At 37.9% G+C, this 25,126-nt stretch overlaps 2 protein-coding genes and 1 long non-coding RNA gene across 10 annotated transcripts in view; 2 read left to right on the forward strand and 1 right to left on the reverse strand.

Moving 5' to 3' along the window:
- LOC143487753 (NACHT, LRR and PYD domains-containing protein 3-like) overlaps positions 1–25,126 on the reverse strand; it is a 291,094-nt gene that overhangs the window by 194,872 nt on the left and 71,096 nt on the right. The window lies entirely within an intron of this gene.
- Positions 9,254–12,401, forward strand: LOC143487755 (uncharacterized). 2 transcript variants are annotated; one of them, XM_076986901.1, is made up of 5 exons: positions 9,254–9,274; positions 10,416–10,505; positions 10,921–11,362; positions 11,504–11,719; positions 12,101–12,401. In XM_076986901.1, the coding sequence occupies exons 3-5, from the start codon at positions 10,922–10,924 to the stop codon at positions 12,320–12,322; spliced, it is 879 nt and encodes a 292-aa protein (XP_076843016.1). In that variant the 5' UTR covers positions 9,254–9,274; positions 10,416–10,505; position 10,921; the 3' UTR covers positions 12,323–12,401. The 2 variants fall into 2 exon arrangements, with proteins under 2 accessions (XP_076843016.1, XP_076843017.1); XM_076986902.1 differs by lacking the exon at positions 9,254–9,274 and having other exon boundaries at positions 10,287–10,505.
- Positions 17,573–20,055, forward strand: LOC143487758 (uncharacterized). Of its 3 annotated transcripts, XR_013124358.1 has the most exons (7): positions 17,583–18,111; positions 18,381–18,442; positions 18,615–18,646; positions 18,880–18,939; positions 19,112–19,143; positions 19,405–19,464; positions 19,739–20,055. It is a non-coding gene; the product is annotated as an uncharacterized LOC143487758 (long non-coding RNA). The 3 variants fall into 3 exon arrangements; XR_013124359.1 differs by lacking the exon at positions 19,112–19,143 and having other exon boundaries at positions 17,573–17,687; XR_013124357.1 differs by lacking the exon at positions 19,112–19,143.

Here is a 25,126-nt window from a genome sequence, read left to right on the forward strand (position 1 = left end):
ATGAATGAAATGATAGAATGGGAGGATAAACAAATAGCATCAATATGATATTCAGTGCGGTGCTAGGGATCAGCTACTGAGTCATGTCACAAGGTTTGATCACTGTATCTTGAAAATTAAGGATTTGATTAAATCAATGGTTTCCAATGGGAGGATGGAGGGATGAATGAAATGATAGAATGGGAGGATAGACAAATGGCATCAATATGATATTCAGTGCGGTGCTAGGGATCAGCTACTGAGTCATGTCACAAGGTTTGATCACTGTATCTTGAAAATGAAGGATTTGATTAAATCAATGGTTTCCAATGGGAGGATGGAGGGATGAATGAAATGATAGAATGGGAGGATAGACAAATGGCATCAATATGATATTCAGGGCAGTGTTAGGGATCAGCTACTGAGTCATTTCACCAAGTTTGATCACTGTATCTTGAAAATTAAGGGATTGAATAAATCAATGGTTTCCAATGGGAGGATGGAGGGATGAATGAAATGATAGAATGGGAGGATAAACAAATGGCATCAATATGATATTCAGGGCAGTGTTAGGGATCAGCTACTGAGTCATTTCACCAAATTTGATCACTGTATCTTGAAAATTAAGGATTTGATTAAATCATAGGTTTCCAATGGGAGGATGGAGGGATGAATGAAATGATAGAATGGGAGGATAGACAAATGGCATCAATATGCTATTCAGTGCAGTGCTAGGGATCAGCTACTGTGTCATGTCACAAGGTTTGATCACTGTATTTTGAAAATTAAGGATTTGATTAAATCAATGGTTTCCAATGGGAGGATGGAGGGATGAATGAAATGATAGAATGGGAGGATAGACAAATGGCATCAATATGCTATTCAGTGCGGTGCTAGGGATCAGCTACTGAGTCATGTCACCAAGTTTGATCACTGTTTCTTGAAAATTAGGGATTTGATTAAATCAATGGTTTCCAATGGGAGGATGGAGGGATGAATGAAATGATAGAATGGGAGGATAGACAAATGGTATCAATATGCTATTCAGTGCGGTGCTAGGGATCAGTGACTGTGTCATGTTACAAAGTTTGATCACTGTATCTTGAAAATTAAGGATTTGATTAAATCAATGGTTGTCTATGAGAGGATGGAGGGATGAATGAAGTGATAGAATGGGAGGATAGACAAATGGCATCAATATGCTATTCAGTGCGGTGCTAGGGATCAGCTACTGAGTCATGTCACAAGGTTTGATCACTGTATCTTGGAAATTAAGGATTTGATTAAATCAATGGTTTCCAATGGGAGGATGGAGGGATGAATGAAATGATAGAATGGGAGGATAGACAAATGGCATCAATATGCTATTCAGGGCAGTGTTAGGGATGAGGTAGTGAGTCATGTCACCAAGTTTGATCACTGTATCTTGAAAATTAAGGGTTTTTTTAAATCAATGGATTCTTATGGGAGGATGGAGGGATGAAGGGATGAAAAAAGAATGAATAGAAGATAATAAAAAGCTGTTTTAGACCATATAATACAATATAATACCATGTTTAGCATGTATACAGTTGATTTGTTATAGCATTTTTAGTTGTTCATCTATACATCTGATTGAGTTATATCAGTGGTTTTCAATGGGAGGATGGAGGGATGAAGTGATGAAAAAAGAAAGAATAGAAGAAAATAAATGGCTATTTTAGACCATATAACAGCATATTTATCATATTAACAGTTGAATCAGTACAGCAGATTTAGTTGTTCTATCTATACATCTGATTCAGTTATATCAGTGGTTTTCTATGGGAGGATGGAGGGATGAAGGAATGAAAAAGGAATGAATAGAAGAAAATAAAAAGCTGGTTTAGACCATATAAGACCATGTACCATCTTGTTTAGCATATATACAGTTTAATTGGTACAGCAGATTTAGTTGTACTATCTATACAGCTGATGTAGTTGTAAAATCAATGTATTCCTATGAGAAGATGGAGAGATGAAAAAAGGATGAATACAAAATGAGTGGTAAAAAATAGTTTTATCTTTACTGATATCAGACCAGATGTACTATATCTAGTGATTTTGGTGGTAATAGCATGTAAAACATACGAGCTATAAGGCAGTGAAAAATGAATGGAAGTGAATGGGTGAAAAAGAAGGGATGAAAAAGAAGGGATAAAAGAGTGATATAGTTGTGAAAAGTTGTTGTATTGGTTCGTTCCATCCCTGGACCATGTATACTGATTTTGGTGGATTTATCTTGAAATCTGACAAAATGAGAGCAGTTTGAAAATTGGCCCAATGCAAGTCTATGGGAAAAATGGCTCGGTTGGAGGCATAAAAAGGGTGGAGGCAGGTGGTGTATCTTCCTATAAAGCAGTAGCACACCATTCTGATATGGGGCGGAGGTTCCTACAAAGTTTGGTGGTTCTATCTTAAAAGCTGTGGACGAAATAGGCGGACAAACTTTTTGTAGGAGGAATAATAATAATAACTAGATAGGCAAAGTTTGTGAACAAACTTTATGTTGGCTTGCAAAGCAGCTGAAACGCTGTTTTGAATGTTGTTGACCTAATTTTAAAGGTTGTTTTATTGTTGATATCCTGCTAAATTGAAGGCTGTTTAAATGTTGACAACCTGCTAAATGATGTTAAAGGTTGTTTCAATGTTATCACTGTTAATTGATATTCAGTGAAGTGCTAGGGATCAGCTATTGGGTAATTTCACCAAGTCTGATCATTAAGTCTTGAAAATTAAGAGATGGATGAAATCAGTGCATTCCTATAGGAGGATGGAGGGATGAATGAAATGATAGAAGGGGAGGACAAATGACATTAATATGATATACAGTGTAGTGTTGGGGATCAGCTCCTGAGTCATTTTACGAAGTTTGATCACTATATCTTGAAAATTAAGGGATTAATTAAATCAATGCATTTCTATGAGATGGGGGGATGAATGAAATGATAGAACGGGAGGATAGACAAATGGCATCAATATGATATTCAGTGTGGTGTTAGGTATCAGCTCCTGAGTCATATTACCAAGTTTGATCACTATATCTTGAAAATTAAGGGATTGATTAAATCAATGCATTTCTATGAGATGGGGGGATGAATGAAATGATAGAATGGGAGGATAGACAAATGGCATCAATATGATATTCAGTGCAGTGCAAGGCATCAGCTCCTGAGTCATTTTACCAAGTTTGATCACTATATCTTGAAAATTAAGGGATTGATTAAATCAATGCATTCCTATGGGAGGATGGAAGGATGAATGAAATGATAGAAGGGGAGGATAGACAAATGGCATCAATATGATATTCAGTGTGGTGTTAGGCATCAGCTCCTGAGTCATTTTACGAAGTTTGATCACTATATCTTGAAAATTAAGGGATTGATTAAATCAATGCATTCCTATGGGAGGATGGAAGGATGAATGAAATGATAGAAGGGGAGGATAGACAAATGGCATCAATATGATAATCAGTGTAGCACTAGGCATCAGCTACTAAATTGACTGGTGTGGTTGATGCTGATGTATTTGGCTAAAGGGGTAGTTGCAGTTGAGGGGTAGTTTAGCTGTTGGGGTAATTATTGCTGAGGGGTAATTGGCTGTGGGGTAGTTGATATTGAGGGGTTATTCACCTGTTGGGGTTATTGTTGTTGATGGGTATTAAGATTACTGTGTAGTTCCTGTTAAAAGCTTGTTTAGATGTGGAATGTTTTGTTGAGGGGCAATTACCTGTGGTGGGGCAATTACTGTTGAGGGGCTATTGCCATTGGGGTAGTTAATGCAGATGTATTTGTTATTGTTGAAGGCTATTAGTTTAATGGTGTTGTTGCGGTTAATAGGTAATATAGCTGTTTGGGGCAATTACTGCTGAGGGGTAATTGGCTGTGGGGTAGTTGACACTGAGGGGTTATTGACCTGTTGGAGTTATTGTTTTTGATGGGTATTAAGATTACTGTGTAGTTTCTGTGAAAAGCTTGTTTAGAAGTGGAAGTTTTGTTGAGGGGGTATTTACCTGTGGTGGGGCAATTACTGTTGAGGGGCTATTACCATTGGGGTAGTTAATGCAGATGTATTTGATATTGTTAAAGGATATTAGTTTAATGGGGTTGTTGAGGCCATCAGAGGGCGCGGGGATTTACTTGCTCAAACACTACGTACACGCTCCCTTGCACCAGGTCACTTACCCGGTGCAACTCATCTAATTACTGACACTTGTACACCATCAGTTTGCACCCCTTTTTAAGTCCACAGGTCGTGCAGTCCAGTGCTGTACATTCAGGAGACTGAAGCGTGTCCTATATCCTGCACTACGCCGTGCCTACAAAGGAGAGCCCTTCTATGCTCTTATTCATTAGGTCTTTGAGAGCTGTGTATGTTCTGTTTTGCTTTGTGCTCGTTTAAGTTGTTATTTCTTGGTCATGGATAATAAAGCTCCTGACATGCAACCAGTGCCTCCGGCCGCCTCTATACCCCCGTCACAGTTATCAGTGTTAAATGATATTCAGTGTAGTGCTAGGGATCATCTATTGGGTCATTTCACCAAGTCTGATCATTAAGTCTTGGAAAATTAAGAGATTGATGAAATCAATGGGTCTATATAGGAGGATGGAGGGATGAATGAAATTATAGAACGGGAGGATAGATAAATGGCATCAATATGACATTCAGTGTAGTGTTAGGGTTCAGCTCCTGAGTCATGATATCAAGTTTGATCACTATGTCTTGAAAATTAAGGGATTGATGAAATCAATGCATTCCTATGGGAGGATGGAAGGATGAAGGAAACAATGTAAGGGGAGCATAGACAAATGGCTTCAATATGATATTCAGTGTAGTGTTAGGGATCAGCTCCTAGTAATTTTACCAAGTTTGATCACTATATCTTGAAAATTAAGGGTGTTATGAAATCAGTGGTTCCATATGGGAGGATCGAGGGATGAATCACTCAAAAACATTAATAAGTGAAAACACAAGCGATACAACTTTTTTTTTCTTAAATGCATTTTTATTGTAGACAATCCTGTTATATGATGGAACAAGTACTTTTGTTTAGGTCAGAGGGTTGGAGGTTTGGATCCTACCCTGTGTAAATAAGCATTATAGCAATATAATAAATGTACTAGTAAAATGGTTAAATGCAAATGTTTAAATGTTAATGCACTGAGCTAAACAGATAGATGGCCAGGAGAAGGAGTGGTCCCTGAATGTGGATGCTGTGCTCCGTGTGTTACAGAAACTTGGAGCTGGCTCTGGCAATGAAGCAAGGAAGCAAGAGAACAGTTCCTGATCTTCTCCACTGCCCACAACACCTCTGAAGATTTCTGGATAGAGGGCTTCTAGACAAAGATGTGGTTAATCTGCATAAGGGAACATTAAGATCCTCATAAATCTCTCAACAGAAGCTTTGATGTCATCCAGAAATTCTGCCTTCTCTGTTTCCCCTCACCTCCTGTCCCTTCTGTAGTCCATCATCACCCAGCTTATTCTATTGTATAGATAGTTAAATACGTGAGAGGTGCGCTTGTGACGTTAAGCACAAACATTAATTTTAACAGCACAAACGAATGAGACCAGTTTGGAGTGATTTTGGGTTGGGGGGGGGGCAGCTTCTTGCAGGTGGAAAACCTCACTTTGACGCGTTGTCCTGAGGATTCTAATATATCAATATAATATAAATATAACAGCGAATATATGAATATAATATATATTATTAATAATAATAATATCATAATTTTAATCATAATAATTTTGAAAAATAGCGCAGGCGCAAATCACTATCGAAGACGTTGAGGTTTTTTTTTACTGAGAACGTCAATCGCTTTCGATCTCCCTGAGAGAAACAGCTGCGTTTTACCGTAAGTATCATTCAGCGTTCATAAAACGTTAAACACGTTGATAAATTGTAATTTGACATAACATAATTAGACATGAATGTTTAAACGGCGTATTCGTTGTCTTACATTAGTTAGACAACATTAGTTATTCGCTTAACTAAGGCAAGACAGACGGCTGATTTTGTGAGGTAGCCAGTTAGGCGTTGGCTAACGTTTTGGACCGTTAGCTAGCTAGATACCAGGTTTGTTATTAGCATACCGAACACGCATAGTGAACCTGGCTACTCTAGATCGATAACTACCAGTGTGCGTGTACATCGTCAGGCTTTGATTTTTAGATATAACTGATAACATGCCCCTTGCACTGGAAGGCTTGCAAGCTAGATAGCTAACAAAAAGTATCGTTCGAGATATAGCCAGCTTTGCTAGTCAACTAAGTAGGGACGGCCGAGTGTTGTAATGGTTCACAGAACAGCCTTTCGTGAACAACCAGTAAATGCTGGAGCTAGCTACTTTTGGCCATTGTAATTAGGATGTATTGTCGTGTATTTGTATCGCTGTATTGAATAGTTAGGTAATATGTGTGTTATTACACAAGCTATATTGCTTGACTGATTGCAACGTGAATTATCAGCGCTCTTGAAGACTCTCAGTACAGATCCCTTCAGGGGTAAAAATTGTGGTGTGGGGGGTGGGGTTGGTTAGGGCTACTATTTAGTTGGGCTACCGCCGGAGTTACAAGTGTACACTAAGAAGCAGGAGAACATAACGACATAAGGAAGGACAGTGTGAAACGGAGAGAGAGAGAAAGCAAGCGAGCAATAAACACAGACACACAATGTGAAATGAAAAGAGAAAGCAAGAAATGATTAAAAGTTATTTTCTTTTTGCTAATTATGTTACTATTAAATGTTCTTGACTGGGATGTAAAACTGATATAAAATAAGTAATAAAACACTGTTACAATATTGTGATTATTATTATTATATATTAATTACTAATATAAATAGCAATACTGACAATAAATCCCTCAAACCAAATACTAAGTCATAGATTCATAGTTTTGCCGTTTGGTTTAAAATCTGTGACAGACATATGCTTTGGGCTAGTTTAAGTTTCTGAAGTGCGGGTTTTACACTGACTTTGTGCTGGATATTTGTGTAGGACCTGGCAACCCTTCTTCAGAGTGTCTCAGTTGTGAGAAGAATAAGGTCTGTGGAAAAGTAAGGTCTGTGGAAGTGGAAAAGGTTCCAAGTAAGTAGTCCTTTTTTGTTCATGATAAAGTAATAATACTAAGGAATAATCTTTTGTATTCATGATAAAGTCATAATAAGGATAAGGAAGTCATTTTTCTTTATGATGAAGTAATAACAATGTCTTATCAAGAAATATATAATAATAAAGAGTAGTTTTTACAAGAAGGGTCTGTGAAAGACTGGTCTGTATATGTTCTGAAATTTAATACTCTAATATATCGAATGTTTTATTATTATTATACCATTTCGACTAGCCTAACGTTCAGTGTGAACTCACAAATGAGAGTCCCTTTTAGCCAAACTTAAAATATCTTGTTTAATATTGTGATTACAGTAATGCAACCTTTGTGGTTTGTGGTAGAGTGATCAGTTTTTTCAGGCTGAATGTGTTTTTTTTTTTCTTCATCTCTTAGAATGTTCTCCAAAGCTTCAGGTCCATATGCCAGACCACCACCAATGAAGGTGAAGTGTGTGGGGAAACATACTGCAGAGAGGGCTGAGACCTATGAAATGGTGGATGGCGTGGTGGCAGTGAAGACCTCGAAGAGGGTTGCAACTTGCGCCCTGTGCGATGGGCAAAATTTCGTTGTGGCTCATTTAAAAAATGATGATTGTGATCAAATTGATGACAATCAATCATATTTCATCAAAGGCTACAACATATCACAGAAATATGGAAATGCCAAAGTGTTTTTTACAACATCAACAGTTGTATACAAAACATCGGATGTTGCAGTCTCACGTGATTTGGAGGTACAGTGCCGCCATGCTGTCTGCCCTCCCTCCCCAGTGTACCAAACAGACGTGCCAAATTGGAGTGCAGTATACTCGACTTTATGTGGAAGAGTAACCAGTGTGAGTATTAACTGTTTAAATATTAGTCTAGTTAAATCTATTCTATGACCCACAGTATAATAAGTGATGCATTGAACCTTAATCTTAACCAATCATGTCTTTTATTTTACTTATATCATTTGTGACTCGGTTTCATTGTAGCTGAGTACTACCAGGCTCCAAAACACGAAGGACGGGGATGTTCCAGTCCGGAACCTGGAGGTGATGGCAGGGAGTAATAAGTATGAGGTGGCTCTGTGGAGAGATGCAGCTCTGGAGGATGTCACTCTGTCTGCAAATGTGGACATTACTCACCTCCACATCAAAAAACAGAAAGACGTAGTGACATTCAATTCTACTACGTACACAACTATAAAGGTAAATCAAAAGGTCTTTAGAAACACCTACCATGTAGAAGGACAGTTAAAAACTGTCACCATACGTGGGTTAGCCATTGTCTAACAGAATTTCTCTATGACCACAGGTCACACAGTAACTGGAAATTTAACTTAATATCTTAATATATTGATGACACTGATACATATAAAACACTTCTGATCCTGATGAACTTGAGTCACAGCCATGTTAATAATCTAAACACATATCTGACTGTATAATATTAATTTATATGTAATATATTAATGTAATATAAATAATAATAAATATGCTTATCTACCCTATACCTTGTAAATGTAAACTTCAAAACATTTACTTTTGAGCTCACAATCATGCAACCATCATATTCCCTGTTATTCACAGAAATCGGAGATGGCAGTGTTTACAGAAGAGGTGGAGGTTGTGGGGATCTGCCCCACTCCCACGGCTGTAAAGATCCTCACTGCCAATATGGAAGAATTTTCCATCCCTCCCCATGTTTGGAGTGGAGACACTGATAAAATAATATTAGAATTACCATTCAAAATGTTGGTAAAACACACTGAAGGGGTAATAGAAAGTTTTGAGTGCCCATTTTTTCCTTAAGCCTGAAGTGCAGAGTAGCAGTGTAATATAGTTTTGTAGTTTTGTTGTTGTTGTTGTTGTGGATTTCTAATTTATATAATTAAATTATATATTTTAAAAATAAATGTGCCTGATTCATGTTTGTGAGTTGTAAATAAATATTGAATAATAATCTTCGTCATCATAATAATATCAATATATCTAATATATCAATATAATAGGGAATATGACTATAATATATGTTATCAATAATAACAATATAATTCCAATAATATTATTGAAAAAAATAGCGCACGCGCAAATCGGTATTGTTGTTGACGTTGACCTTTTTTTAAACTGCGCGAGAACGTCAATCGCTTTCGATCTCCCTGAGAGAAACAGCTGCGTTTTACCGTAAGTATCATTCAGCGTTCATAAAACGTTAAACACGTTGATAAATTGTAATTTGACATAACATAATTAGACATGAATGTTTAAACGGCGTATTCGTTGTCTTACATTAGTTAGACAACATTAGTTATTCGCTTAACTAAGGCAAGACAGACGGCTGATTTTGTGAGGTAGCCAGTTAGGCGTTGGCTAACGTTTTGGACCGTTAGCTAGCTAGATACCAGGTTTGTTATTAGCATACCGAACACGCATAGTGAACCTGGCTACTCTAGATCGATAACTACCAGTGTGCGTGTACATCGTCAGGCTTTGATTTTTAGATATAACTGATAACATGCCCCTTGCACTGGAAGGCTTGCAAGCTAGATAGCTAACAAAAAGTATCGTTCGAGATATAGCCAGCTTTGCTAGTCAACTAAGTAGGGACGGCCGAGTGTTGTAATGGTTCACAGAACAGCCTTTCGTGAACAACCAGTAAATGCTGGAGCTAGCTACTTTTGGCCATTGTAATTAGGATGTATTGTCGTGTATTTGTATCGCTGTATTGAATAGTTAGGTAATATGTGTGTTATTACACAAGCTATATTGCTTGACTGATTGCAACGTGAATTATCAGCGCTCTTGAAGACTCTCAGTACAGATCCCTTCAGGGGTAAAAATTGTGGTGTGGGGGGTGGGGTTGGTTAGGGCTACTATTTAGTTGGGCTACCGCCGGAGTTACAAGTGTACACTAAGAAGCAGGAGAACATAACGACATAAGGAAGGACAGTGTGAAACGGAGAGAGAGAGAAAGCAAGCGAGCAATAAACAGACACACAATGTGAAATGAAAAGAGAAAGCAAGAAATGATTAAAAGTTATTTTCTTTTTGCTAATTATGTTACTATTAAATGTTCTTGACTGGGATGTAAAACTGATATAAAATAAGTAATAAAACACTGTTACAATATTATGATTATTATTATTATATATTAATTACTAATATAAATAGCAATACTGACAATAAATCCCTCAAACCAAATACTAAGTCATAGATTCATAGTTTTGCCGTTTGGTTTAAAATCTGTGACAGACATATGCTTTGGGCTAGTTTAAGTTTCTGAAGTGCGGGTTTTACACTGACTTTGTGCTGGATATTTGTGTAGGACCTGGCAACCCTTCTTCAGAGTTTCTCAGTTGTGAGAAGAATAAGGTCTGTGGAAAAGTAAGGTCTGTGGAAGTGGAAAAGGTTCCAAGTAAGTAGTCCTTTTTTGTTCATGATAAAGTAATAATACTAAGGAATAATCTTTTGTATTCATGATAAAGTCATAATAAGGATAAGGAAGTCATTTTTCTTTATGATGAAGTAATAACAATGTCTTATCAAGAAATATATAATAATAAAGAGTAGTTTTTACAAGAAGGGTCTGTGAAAGACTGGTCTGTATATGTTCTGAAATTTAATACTCTAATATATCGAATGTTTTATTATTATTATACCATTTCGACTAGCCTAACGTTCAGTGTGAACTCACAAATGAGAGTCCCTTTTAGCCAAACTTAAAATATCTTGTTTAATATTGTGATTACAGTAATGCAACCTTTGTGGTTTGTGGTAGAGTGATCAGTTTTTTCAGGCTGAATGTGTTTTTTTTTTTCTTCATCTCTTAGAATGTTCTCCAAAGCTTCAGGTCCATATGCCAGACCACCACCAATGAAGGTGAAGTGTGTGGGGAAACATACTGCAGAGAGGGCTGAGACCTATGAAATGGTGGATGGCGTGGTGGCAGTGAAGACCTCGAAGAGGGTTGCAACTTGCGCCCTGTGCGATGGGCAAAATTTCGTTGTGGCTCATTTAAAAAATGATGATTGTGATCAAATTGATGACAATCAATCATATTTCATCAAAGGCTACAACATATCACAGAAATATGGAAATGCCAAAGTGTTTTTTACAACATCAACAGTTGTATACAAAACATCGGATGTTGCAGTCTCACGTGATTTGGAGGTACAGTGCCGCCATGCTGTCTGCCCTCCCTCCCCAGTGTACCAAACAGACGTGCCAAATTGGACTGCAGTATACTCGACTTTATGTGGAAGAGTAACCAGTGTGAGTATTAACTGTTTAAATATTAGTCTAGTTAAATCTATTCTATGACCCACAGTATAATAAGTGATGCATTGAACCTTAATCTTAACCAATCATGTCTTTTATTTTACTTATATCATTTGTGACTCGGTTTCATTGTAGCTGAGTACTACCAGGCTCCAAAACACGAAGGACGGGGATGTTCCAGTCCGGAACCTGGAGGTGATGGCAGGGAGTAATAAGTATGAGGTGGCTCTGTGGAGAGATGCAGCTCTGGAGGATGTCACTCTGTCTGCAAATGTGGACATTACTCACCTCCACATCAAAAAACAGAAAGACGTAGTGACATTCAATTCTACTACGTACACAACTATAAAGGTAAATCAAAAGGTCTTTAGAAACACCTACCATGTAGAAGGACAGTTAAAAACTGTCACCATACGTGGGTTAGCCATTGTCTAACAGAATTTCTCTATGACCACAGGTCACACAGTAACTGGAAATTTAACTTAATATCTTAATATATTGATGACACTGATACATATAAAACACTTCTGATCCTGATGAACTTGAGTCACAGCCATGTTAATAATCTAAACACATATCTGACTGTATAATATTAATTTATATGTAATATATTAATGTAATATAAATAATAATAAATATGCTTATCTACCCTATACCTTGTAAATGTAAACTTCAAAACATTTACTTTTGAGCTCACAATCATGCAACCATCATATTCCCTGTTATTCACAGAAATCGGAGATGGCAGTGTTTACAGAAGAGGTGGAGGTTGTGGGGATCTGCCCCACTCCCACGGCTGTAAAGATCCTCACTGCCAATATGGAAGAATTTTCCATCCCTCCCCATGTTTGGAGTGGAGACACTGATAAAATAATATTAGAATTACCATTCAAAATGTTGGTAAAACACACTGAAGGGGTAATAGAAAGTTTTGAGTGCCCATTTTTTCCTTAAGCCTGAAGTGCAGAGTAGCAGTGTAATATAGTTTTGTAGTTTTGTTGTTGTTGTTGTTGTGGATTTCTAATTTATATAATTAAATTATATATTTTAAAAATAAATGTGCCTGATTCATGTTTGTGAGTTGTAAATAAATATTGAATAATAATCTTCGTCATCATAATAATATCAATATATCTAATATATCAATATAATAGGGAATATGACTATAATATATGTTATCAATAATAACAATATAATTCCAATAATATTATTGAAAAAAATAGCGCACGCGCAAATCGGTATTGTTGTTGACGTTGACCTTTTTTTAAACTGCGCGAGAACGTCAATCGCTTTCGATCTCCCTGAGAGAAACAGCTGCGTTTTACCGTAAGTATCATTCAGCGTTCATAAAACGTTAAACACGTTGATAAATTGTAATTTGACATAACATAATTAGACATGAATGTTTAAACGGCGTATTCGTTGTCTTACATTAGTTAGACAACATTAGTTATTCGCTTAACTAAGGCAAGACAGACGGCTGATTTTGTGAGGTAGCCAGTTAGGCGTTGGCTAACGTTTTGGACCGTTAGCTAGCTAGATACCAGGTTTGTTATTAGCATACCGAACACGCATAGTGAACCTGGCTACTCTAGATCGATAACTACCAGTGTGCGTGTACATCGTCAGGCTTTGATTTTTAGATATAACTGATAACATGCCCCTTGCACTGGAAGGCTTGCAAGCTAGATAGCTAACAAAAAGTATCGTTCGAGATATAGCCAGCTTTGCTAGTCAACTAAGTAGGGACGGCCGAGTGTTGTAATGGTTCACAGAACAGCCTTTCGTGAACAACCAGTAAATGCTGGAGCTAGCTACTTTTGGCCATTGTAATTAGGATGTATTGTCGTGTATTTGTATCGCTGTATTGAATAGTTAGGTAATATGTGTGTTATTACACAAGCTATATTGCTTGACTGATTGCAACGTGAATTATCAGCGCTCTTGAAGACTCTCAGTACAGATCCCTTCAGGGGTAAAAATTGTGGTGTGGGGGGTGGGGTTGGTTAGGGCTACTATTTAGTTGGGCTACCGCCGGAGTTACAAGTGTACACTAAGAAGCAGGAGAACATAACGACATAAGGAAGGACAGTGTGAAACGGAGAGAGAGAGAAAGCAAGCGAGCAATAAACAGACACACAATGTGAAATGAAAAGAGAAAGCAAGAAATGATTAAAAGTTATTTTCTTTTTGCTAATTATGTTACTATTAAATGTTCTTGACTGGGATGTAAAACTGATATAAAATAAGTAATAAAACACTGTTACAATATTATGATTATTATTATTATATATTAATTACTAATATAAATAGCAATACTGACAATAAATCCCTCAAACCAAATACTAAGTCATAGATTCATAGTTTTGCCGTTTGGTTTAAAATCTGTGACAGACATATGCTTTGGGCTAGTTTAAGTTTCTGAAGTGCGGGTTTTACACTGACTTTGTGCTGGATATTTGTGTAGGACCTGGCAACCCTTCTTCAGAGTTTCTCAGTTGTGAGAAGAATAAGGTCTGTGGAAAAGTAAGGTCTGTGGAAGTGGAAAAGGTTTCAAGTAAGTAGTCCTTTTTTGTTCATGATAAAGTAATAATACTAAGGAATAATCTTTTGTATTCATGATAAAGTCATAATAAGGATAAGGAAGTCATTTTTCTTTATGATGAAGTAATAACAATGTCTTATCAAGAAATATATAATAATAAAGAGTAGTTTTTACAAGAAGGGTCTGTGAAAGACTGGTCTGTATATGTTCTGAAATTTAATACTCTAATATATCGAATGTTTTATTATTATTATACCATTTCGACTAGCCTAACGTTCAGTGTGAACTCACAAATGAGAGTCCCTTTTAGCCAAACTTAAAATATCTTGTTTAATATTGTGATTACAGTAATGCAACCTTTGTGGTTTGTGGTAGAGTGATCAGTTTTTTCAGGCTGAATGTGTTTTTTTTTTTCTTCATCTCTTAGAATGTTCTCCAAAGCTTCAGGTCCATATGCCAGACCACCACCAATGAAGGTGAAGTGTGTGGGGAAACATACTGCAGAGAGGGCTGAGACCTATGAAATGGTGGATGGCGTGGTGGCAGTGAAGACCTCGAAGAGGGTTGCAACTTGCGCCCTGTGCGATGGGCAAAATTTCGTTGTGGCTCATTTAAAAAAATGATGATTGTGATCAAATTGATGACAATCAATCATATTTCATCAAAGGCTACAACATATCACAGAAATATGGAAATGCCAAAGTGTTTTTTACAACATCAACAGTTGTATACAAAACATCGGATGTTGCAGTCTCACGTGATTTGGAGGTACAGTGCCGCCATGCTGTCTGCCCTCCCTCCCCAGTGTACCAAACAGACGTGCCAAATTGGAGTGCAGTATACTCGACTTTATGTGGAAGAGTAACCAGTGTGAGTATTAACTGTTTAAATATTAGTCTAGTTAAATCTATTCTATGACCCACAGTATAATAAGTGATGCATTGAACCTTAATCTTAACCAATCATGTCTTTTATTTTACTTATATCATTTGTGACTCGGTTTCATTGTAGCTGAGTACTACCAGGCTCCAAAACACGAAGGACGGGGATGTTCCAGTCCGGAACCTGGAGGTGATGGCAGGGAGTAATAAGTATGAGGTGGCTCTGTGGAGAGATGCAGCTCTGGAGGATGTCACTCTGTCTGCAAATGTGGACATTACTCACCTCCACATCAAAAAACAGAAAGACGTAGTGACATTCAATTCTACTACGTACACAACTATAAAGGTAAATCAAAAGGTCTTTAGAAACACCTACCATGTAGAAGGACAGTTAAAAACTGTCACCATACGTGGGTTAGCCATTGTCTAACAGAATTTCTCTATGACCACAGGTCACACAGTAACTGGAAATTTAACTTAATATCTTAATATATTGATGACACTGATACATATAAAACACTTCTGATCCTGATGAACTTGAGTCACAGCCATGTTAATAATCTAAACACATATCTGACTGTATAATATTAATTTATATGTAATATATTAATGTAATATAAATAATAATAAATATGCTTATCTACCCTATACCTTGTAAATGTAAACTTCAAAACATTTACTTTTGAGCTCACAATCATGCAACCATCATATTCCCTGTTATTCACAGAAATCGGAGATGGCAGTGTTTACAGAAGAGGTGGAGGTTGTGGGGATCTGCCCCACTCCCACGGCTGTAAAGATCCTCACTGCCAATATGGAAGAATTTTCCATCCCTCCCCATGTTTGGAGTGGAGACACTGATAAAATAATATTAGAATTACCATTCAAAATGTTGGTAAAACACACTGAAGGGGTAATAGAAAGTTTTGAGTGCCCATTTTTTCCTTAAGCCTGAAGTGCAGAGTAGCAGTGTAATATAGTTTTGTAGTTTTGTTGTTGTTGTTGTTGTGGATTTCTAATTTATATAATTAAATTATATATTTTAAAAATAAATGTGCCTGATTCATGTTTGTGAGTTGTAAATAAATATTGAATAATAATCTTCGTCATCATAATAATATCAATATATCTAATATATCAATATAATAGGGAATATGACTATAATATATGTTATCAATAATAACAATATAATTCCAATAATATTATTGAAAAAAATAGCGCACGCGCAAATCGGTATTGTTGTTGACGTTGACCTTTTTTTAAACTGCGCGAGAACGTCAATCGCTTTCGATCTCCCTGAGAGAAACAGCTGCGTTTTACCGTAAGTATCATTCAGCGTTCATAAAACGTTAAACACGTTGATAAATTGTAATTTGACATAACATAATTAGACATGAATGTTTAAACGGCGTATTCGTTGTCTTACATTAGTTAGACAACATTAGTTATTCGCTTAACTAAGGCAAGACAGACGGCTGATTTTGTGAGGTAGCCAGTTAGGCGTTGGCTAACGTTTTGGACCGTTAGCTAGCTAGATACCAGGTTTGTTATTAGCATACCGAACACGCATAGTGAACCTGGCTACTCTAGATCGATAACTACCAGTGTGCGTGTACATCGTCAGGCTTTGATTTTTAGATATAACTGATAACATGCCCCTTGCACTGGAAGGCTTGCAAGCTAGATAGCTAACAAAAAGTATCGTTCGAGATATAGCCAGCTTTGCTAGTCAACTAAGTAGGGACGGCCGAGTGTTGTAATGGTTCACAGAACAGCCTTTCGTGAACAACCAGTAAATGCTGGAGCTAGCTACTTTTGGCCATTGTAATTAGGATGTATTGTCGTGTATTTGTATCGCTGTATTTAGTAGTTAGGTAATATGTGTGTTATTACACACCAGACCAAGCACACAAAGTTAGCTGGTTAAGTAGCTAGCTAGCTAATATAGAATGGGGATCTACGTCACGCCGCATTGCTTGCTGGGTTGTGGCCGGCATATTTTAGTACACGGGTCCAAGAATAAATAATTAACCGTGTAAATAATAAATGCGATATCGCTTACCGCGACAAGTTAAATACAGAATTAATATTTGTGTTATTATAGAGAATGGGAATGTGCCGTCAGCAGACACGAAAGACGCAATGCATTGTAGTAATGTTTTTGTAGGTTTTGCACTTTTAGCGCCTCAGGGAACCTCCGGTCAAACCATGGGTGATCATCAGTTCTGGTGGTCAGGTGGACTGCGCACACTGCACATGGCTGGCATCGCAGAGTCTTGTACACACATTGGGGCTCTCCTATTTAAAATTAAAGTAGCAGTGTGGATACGGGTTACCAAAACGGTCACTGATGTTCTAGGCTATTGGATGATGCCTGCTAATGTTGACAAGGTTCAAGCAGAGATGGCTCACAAGATTGACTTCTCCACTGGTGCAGCTAAGAGGAAGGCACTTGACAAGTGCATCAGAGGAAAGAAAATTAAGCCGAGTATATGTATTATAGCCTGTTAAAATTTGGCGAAATATTTGACCTTGCTTGTTGTGTTGCACTGTAATTTGCAGGTTTCAAAGCTGTAAATACCGACAGTTTGTGTAAGTACATTTTGATATTAATTTATACATATAATTGACAAGGTGTAGCAACCTTAATAGGATTTGCACCCTTCATTCATCTGGAAGTTCAATAATAAGGTATTGGTGTCTATGAAAGCACTAGGCAGCTCACTTGATTTTTTTAAAATTGTTCCAAATTCACTAAATCAGTCATGTGTTATCTCAAAATATTTACAGTATGACAGTTGAAAGGTTTGTTTGAAAGATGCAAATGTTGTTCACATATTTAAATGTTTCTCTTCTCTATTTGCATATCCATGTGTACGTCAAGCTATTTGAAGTGAGTAGAAAGCTATTAAAACTGCAATTTCTGTATACCTGGTGTGTTTGCGGGGTTACAAAAATTGTGCATTCTGTAGCAATGTACAAATTTCTGAATGTTTTTATGTACAAATATGAGTGTAATGGCTGTGATGGGCATGATCTGATATGGTAGAGACCAGTGGATGGTGTGTTGTTACAGTAAAAAAGAATGGGCCAGTGAGCTAAGAACATTTTATTAACATAATTATGGAATTTTGTGTAATATCCAAGTTCCACTCTGGACAGGACTATTAACAAATAAGCATCTATTAGAAAAAGACCACAAAGCACTTCTGTAAGGTCCTCTGGAGAAGGGCACCTGGCAAATTGTGAAAATGTTCACTAATGTGCACTTGTATGTTTCTGTAGGTTCAGTTCAGCTCACCTCACCTAACCTCAGAGTACATAAAAGAATTTAATGAGACCTTTGTTTCCTCTTAAATACAACACACATACATATCATAAAACTGCCATTATTTTATACTATCTAAATGTATGTGTACATCAGGCATAATACTCAGTGTTTGGCTAATGGACCAAATGTGACCGGTCTGAATGTAGATTGTTTGTACAAGTTTCACTCATGCATTTCTGTGTGTGTGTGTGTGTGTGTGTGTGTGTGTGTGTGTGTGTGTGTGTGTGTGTGTGTGTGTCTCTGTTATGATTTTAGCAGGGTGACCTCAGTCTGGTCCTGGTGTAGGTTCCTCTGGCTTCTGAAGGCTGCTTGTGAAAGTAAGGGTTTTTAAAGGTTCAACGTTAACTGCATTATTGACACAGACCTATGTATTAACAGATAAGCATCTATTAGAAAGAGACCACAAAGCACTTCTGTAAGGTCCTCTGGAGAAGTGCACCTGGCAAATTGCGAAAATGTTCACTAATGTGCACTTGTATGTTTCTGTAGGTTCAGTTCAGCTCACCTCACCTAACTTCAGAGTAAGTAAAAGAATTTAATGAGACCTTTGTTTCCTCTTAAATACTACATACATACATATCATAAAACTGCCATTATTTTACACTATCTAAATGTATGTGTACATCAGGCATATTACTCAGTGTTTGGCTAATGGACCAAATGTGACCGGTCTGAATATAGATTGTTTGTACAAGTTTCACTCAGGGATTTGTGTGTGTGTGTGTGTGTGTGTGTGTCTCTGTTGTGATTTTAGCAGGGTGACCTAACTGGTCCTGGTGTAGGTTCCTCTGGCTTCTCAAGGCTGCTTGTGAAAGTAAGGGTTTTTAAAGGTTCCATGTTAACAGCATTATTGACACAGACCTATGTATTAACAAATAAGCATCTATTAGAAAGAGACCACAAAGCACTTCTGTAAGGTCCTCTGGAGAAAGGCACCTGCCAAATTGTGAAAATGTTCACTAATGTGCACTTGTATGTTTCTGTAGGTTCAGTTCAGCTCACCTCACCTAACTTCAGAGTAAGTAAAAGAATTTAATGAGACCTTTGTTTCCTCTTAAATACTACACACATACATATCATAAAACTCCCATTATTTTATACCATGTAAATGTATGTGTACATAAGGCATAAGAGTTTGGCTAATGGACCAAATGTGACCAGTCTGAATGTAGATTGTCTGTACAAGTTTCACTCATGCATTTCTCTCTCTCTCTCTCTCTCTCTCTCTCTCTCTCTCTCTCTCTCTCTCTCTCTCTCTCTCTCTGTGTTGTAATTTTAGCAGGGTGACCTAACTCTGGTCTTGGTGCAGGTCTCTGGCTTCTGAAGACTGCTTGTGAAAGTAAGGGTTTTTAAAGGTTCAACGTTAACATTTGCAGAAATGTAAGAGCCATAACATCATGCATACTTAATTTCCCTGAGGGGAACCTCCCAAAGGATCAATGAAGACTTATCTATCTATTTATCACATAAAGAGGAAAAGCAAGCAAGCTGTGTTTAGACTGAAATCACCCAATACTATATATATCCAGTGAATCTGATTGTGAAGTAGTACAATTGAATTCACAATTTGCAATTCTACATGCATGCAGATTGATTCTTCTTTATTTTTACAGGTCCTGATCTGAAGACTTTTCTAGTCTTTGTTGGTCTTTTCTGTCTTTCTATTAAAATCACCTCTCCTCCCCATCCCAATATTTTCTCTTCTTTTCTTGTCTGCATCTATTGGCTTGCCCTTGCAAGTACAACGATACCCAAAACGATATCCAAAACGACAAACGAAACAAAACGAAAAACAACGCAAACAAAACGAATTTACCTCGCCGGAAGGCACAAACGAAAACTTACCGCGCCGGAAGGCACAAACAAAAATTTACCGCGCCGGAAGGCACAAACGAAAACTTACCACGCCGGAAGGCAAAAACGAAACCAAAACGAGCCAGAAGGCACAAACGAAAACAAAACGAGCCGGAAGGCAACAAAACGAGCCAGAAGGCAACTGTGATTTATTTGTTCCAGATTATTGGCTGAGTGGACCATCATCGCTGAGTGCTGTTGAAGACACGCATCATACACTCCTCACACACATCATTATTCTCTTATCCCAGTGAAGAAGTAGTACTATATATCAGTTTTGCAAATTACAGAAGTGCATTTTTTAAGAAGTAGACCCCATACTGTTTGATGTTTGTGCATATATAGTTTTTTGTGTGTTTTATATACATTGCCATTTTCTTGTTGCTTTGTGTTGAATTGATTTGTTTCAGACAAACAACAGTAAGCAGTAGGACCATCTTTGCCTTCTGCAGACACACATATATAAAGTTTTGAATTGTATGTTTGTGCATATATCGTTGCATAGGTCTAGGCTGTTATAACTGTTTTTGAGAATTGTTTTCTGATTTATCTAAGGTGACAACTGACAAATATCTTTTTAAAAGTTGTAACAGTATTATTGTGATTTGATTATTTTGAATACAGTAAACGTTTTAAAAACAACCTTTTGGAATAATATTGTTTAAGCAGAATAGGTTAGAATATAACTTTCCACCATCATCTGCTTGTCACAACTGTTCGAGTGGTCACCCCTACACACCTGAAGAAGTCTTCACTCCCTGGCGCTTGACTTTAAAGGTTGACTGACCTCTGGTTAACAGATCACGCAGGTTTGTTTCAACGCTGAACTCCTTGGATCCGTTGAGCCGTGTCTACCATCTGGGACTGGTGCTGAGACGAGTTACATTTGTGTTTTTTTTATTACTGAACTAAGACGTAATATCCTAATTTACAAAGTAGCCCACGTTTAAATTATTTGCATTATCTGTTTTTGATGAGGTTGCACATATTTTAAATACTATTTGCTCAGATTTACTGTTTGAAATCTGTTAAACCATGCCGAGAAAAAGCAAGAGGTCCGTTGCAGCTAAACGACGCGAGGCACTGAAAGTGGATAGCGGAAGCGCTAACCAAGTAGCAAACACTGTTACTAATCGGTATGTGGAATCAGTTCAGGCCACCCACTGTCAAGGTGACGAGAGATACGAGGATTTCTCGCGTGGTACACAGTGTACCTGCAACGCTCTGACATTTCTTGCTGTGCACAACGAAGTTAACGAGTTGAACTCTATGGGTCTTGACAACGTTTTAGTGAGAGGCGATGCTTTATATACTTCTGTGAAACGAACATTGCTGAATGAAGGAAGGTTTGTGAATAACTATTTAACTTCTGACGAGTTACCAGCGACAGTCGACACCGATCTGCACTGTTACAGTCTTATTAAACACCCACAAAGGTATGGTTTCTTGAAAGACGATGCGCCAATAGGAATGGACGAGTATATGAACCTAGAGAGCGCTCTCGCTTGTCTTACAGATAACGTAACTGATGCGCTTCTGATCGTTGGAAACACCTGCATTGCAGTATTCAGAGATCGCGTAGGGAGATTTGGCTTTTTTGATTCTCACAGCAGAACACCCGACGGATTAAAGCCTGATGATGAGAACACAGGTACGGCCGTGATGCTGACTTTTGCGAACTTGACAGATTTGACCGAAAGGTTGCTACTGCTGTATCAGGGTTGCCTTGAGTTGCGGGACAATCAGCAATACGAACTTCTGCCCGTGTCTTTTGTGATGACAGGTAGTACTCAACATGACGAACTCCCTTGTGAACTTCAAACGTTAAACGTGCAGCCTAGTTTTATTAGCCAGCATGACAAAAAAACATTAACGAAGTTAAACAAAGCACGCAGAAGAAAAAAAATTCAACAACAGATGCAAGAACTCGCATCCTCGCAAACATGTGGGAAACGTGTTAACTGGAAGCAGAAATACGCAAGTGACCCCAAGTTCAAGGAGAAAATCAAACAACGCAGTCGAAATAGCTACTTAAAAAATGCAAATTACAGACTTGAGAAGCAACGAACATTAAGGGTTAATTATATGCTAAACACTACTTACAAAGATAAGCAGAGACGGTACATCACAACGAACTACCGTCATAATGCAGCATTCAGAGAGAAGCAAAAACAATACGTTATCAGTAATTACAAAAACAATGCTGTGTACAGAGAGAAGCACAAACAGCACATAATTGATAAATATTCAAAAGATCCGATTTTCAGGCAAAAGCAAAAACAATATTTTACAAATAGGTGCAGAAATGATTCAATTTTTTATGAGCTTAGAAAACAAAAATTTAATAGATTATATCAGACTGATGTAGTTTTTAGGTCCCATCACAGAGAACAGTGCTTACTTCGGTCAGTGAACAGAGAGTCCAAATTAAAGATGCTACACAAAATACGTTGTGCACAGCATATACAGAAAAAATACAGACTAAATCGTTATTTACACCAACACAGTCTGCATGAAAATATCAATAATGAGTGTTTCTTTGACATCCAGAATCCACAACAGTTGATCGCATTAAGTCACTTTAAAGAGATGGCAAAAGATGGGCCAAGCTATGTTTGCACCGTCTGTCACAGAGCACTGTTTTCTAACCAGGTTCGTGTGTGTGAACACAGAAACTATCAGAAGAATCTTACAGTTGCTTCAGTTTGCTTGACGGGCAAATATGTTCACATCTGTTCCTCTGACTGTCCAAATAACTGTGTGACTGAAGAAAGGAAGAGAGAATGGATCTGCCACTGTTGTCATGCAAATTTATCAAAGGGAAAGATGCCTGCCATTGCTGCTGTTAATAAACTTGAACTTACACCAGTCCCACCAGAACTCTGTGATTTGAATATACTTGAAAGGCATGTTATAGCCAAATACGTGTGTTTTGCCAAGGTCATCAGTCTTCCCAAAGGTCAACAGAGAGCCATCAAGGGTGCTGTTGTGTCAGTTCCTTCAGATGTTGAAACAACAGTAAATGTTTTACCCAGACCAAGAAGTGAATCACAGTTGCTTACAGTGAAACTCAAGAGACGGTTGTGTTATTCAGGTCATTATCAGTTCCAGACAATATCTATGCACAAAGTCTTGTCTGCGTTATGTAAACTGAAAGAAATACATTCTGAATATAAGGACATTGTTCTCAACCCTGTACAGGAAGATGATTTATTTAATGATGTTACAGACGTCACAGATGAAAGTGCTCCAGAACAGGAAATGGATATTGACAACAATACTGAGAGTGAGAACACACAACAACAGAACCCTGAGAATATGCAGCCTGATGCAGATAATGAGAATCAGAGCACTGATCAGCACACAGGTCTAGCGTTAGACACATGTCTTCAGCCACCAGATCTTGGTCATCATCTGTTATCCTTCAATGATGGGATATTCTGTATTGCTCCAGCAGAGAGAAACAGTCCAGTCAGTGTGTTTAAAGTCCCTAAGATCGAGGCAATGGCTTTCCCAGTACAGTTTCCTTGTGGTAAAAATACATTTGATGAACCACACAGACAGGTTGCTCTCTCACCTAGCAGATACTTCAATGCAAGATTATTCTCTGCTGATAATCGCTTTGCGATGGACACAAACTACATTTTCTTTGCACAGTTTGTAACTGAAATGCATCTAGCCGCTTCAAGTATGTCCATTCAACTGCGAAAAGCAAAAACCAGGACACGTGATGGGCGTAAAATCAACAGTTCACTTTTACGAGACAAAGTTGAATTAGATAAACTTATAAAGAATAATGAGGGCACCAGATTCATGCAACCTCTGAGAGGGACACCTGCTTACTGGCAAAAAACACTCCGAGATCTGTTTGCCATGCTCAGACAGCTGGGAACTCCCACATTTTTCTGTACATTCAGTGCAGCAGAGATGAGATGGCCAGAGGTAATCAAAGCAATTAAAGCACAGCAAGGTCAAAGTGTGGACTTCTCAGCTTTAGACTGGTCACAGAAGTGTGAGATACTACGTAGCAATCCAGTTACTGCCATGAGAATGTTTGAGAAACGTGTAGAAGGGCTCATGAACCTGATTCTGTCTCCTGCACAGCCCATTGGTGAGGTGGTTGACTATTTTTACCGTGTAGAATTTCAACAGCGAGGTTCTCCACACATTCACTGTCTGTTTTGGGTGAAAGATGCACCAGAATTTGAAGATGACCCAGATCAAGTTGTATGTGATTTCATTGACAAATACATATCATGCAAGTTGCCAGACACAAACACAAACCGAGAGCTGAACACAATAGTAACAGAAGTACAGACACACAGCCGAAATCACTCTAAATCATGCAAAAAGAATAACAAGTACTGCAGGTTTGGATTTCCTAAACCACCTATGCCAACAACAATGATTACACGCCCCAGACCACCACCCCTTGACACAGACTCTGATGATGAAAATACAGAAATAGATGAACAAGCACAGGCTAAAGTAAATCTACAGACTGTGTGGGATCTGTTGAATGACAAAAATCAACAATTTGAAAGCATCACAGAACTGCTTGAAAAGGTCAATATGTCTTACCAGGACTACAAGAGAAGTGTTGAGTCTCTTTCTACATCCAGTCAGATCATAATGGAACGAGCACCAAAAGACTGCTGGGTAAATGGCTACAATCCTCTGCTGTTAAGAGCCTGGAATGCCAACATGGACATACAATTCATACTGAATCCATATACCTGTATAATGTATATACTGTCATACATTTCAAAAGCTGAACATGAAATGAGCGATTATCTAAAGCGAGTCATGAGAGATTCATGTGACAGCTCATCTGAAAGGGAAACGATGAAACAGATCATGCATGCCTATGCCAAAAACAGAGAGGTCAGTGCCCAGGAAGCAGTCGCACGCACTTGCAGTTTAAAACTCAAATCATCATCCCGTGCCGTCATTTTCATACCGACAGACGACAATGCTGTGCGCATGAGCCTACCTATGAAGTACTTGGACAACAAAGATCCTGATGATGAGAACGTGTGGATGACAGGATTAATAGAAAAGTACATGGCCAGGCCAAAAACACCAGTGTTTGAGAATATGTGCATGGCAGAATTTGCAAGTGAATACCGAATTGTTTATACAGAACA

This window comes from Brachyhypopomus gauderio, unplaced genomic scaffold, assembly GCF_052324685.1.
Source record: "Brachyhypopomus gauderio isolate BG-103 unplaced genomic scaffold, BGAUD_0.2 sc50, whole genome shotgun sequence".
NCBI classification, from domain to species: domain Eukaryota; kingdom Metazoa; phylum Chordata; class Actinopteri; order Gymnotiformes; family Hypopomidae; genus Brachyhypopomus; species Brachyhypopomus gauderio.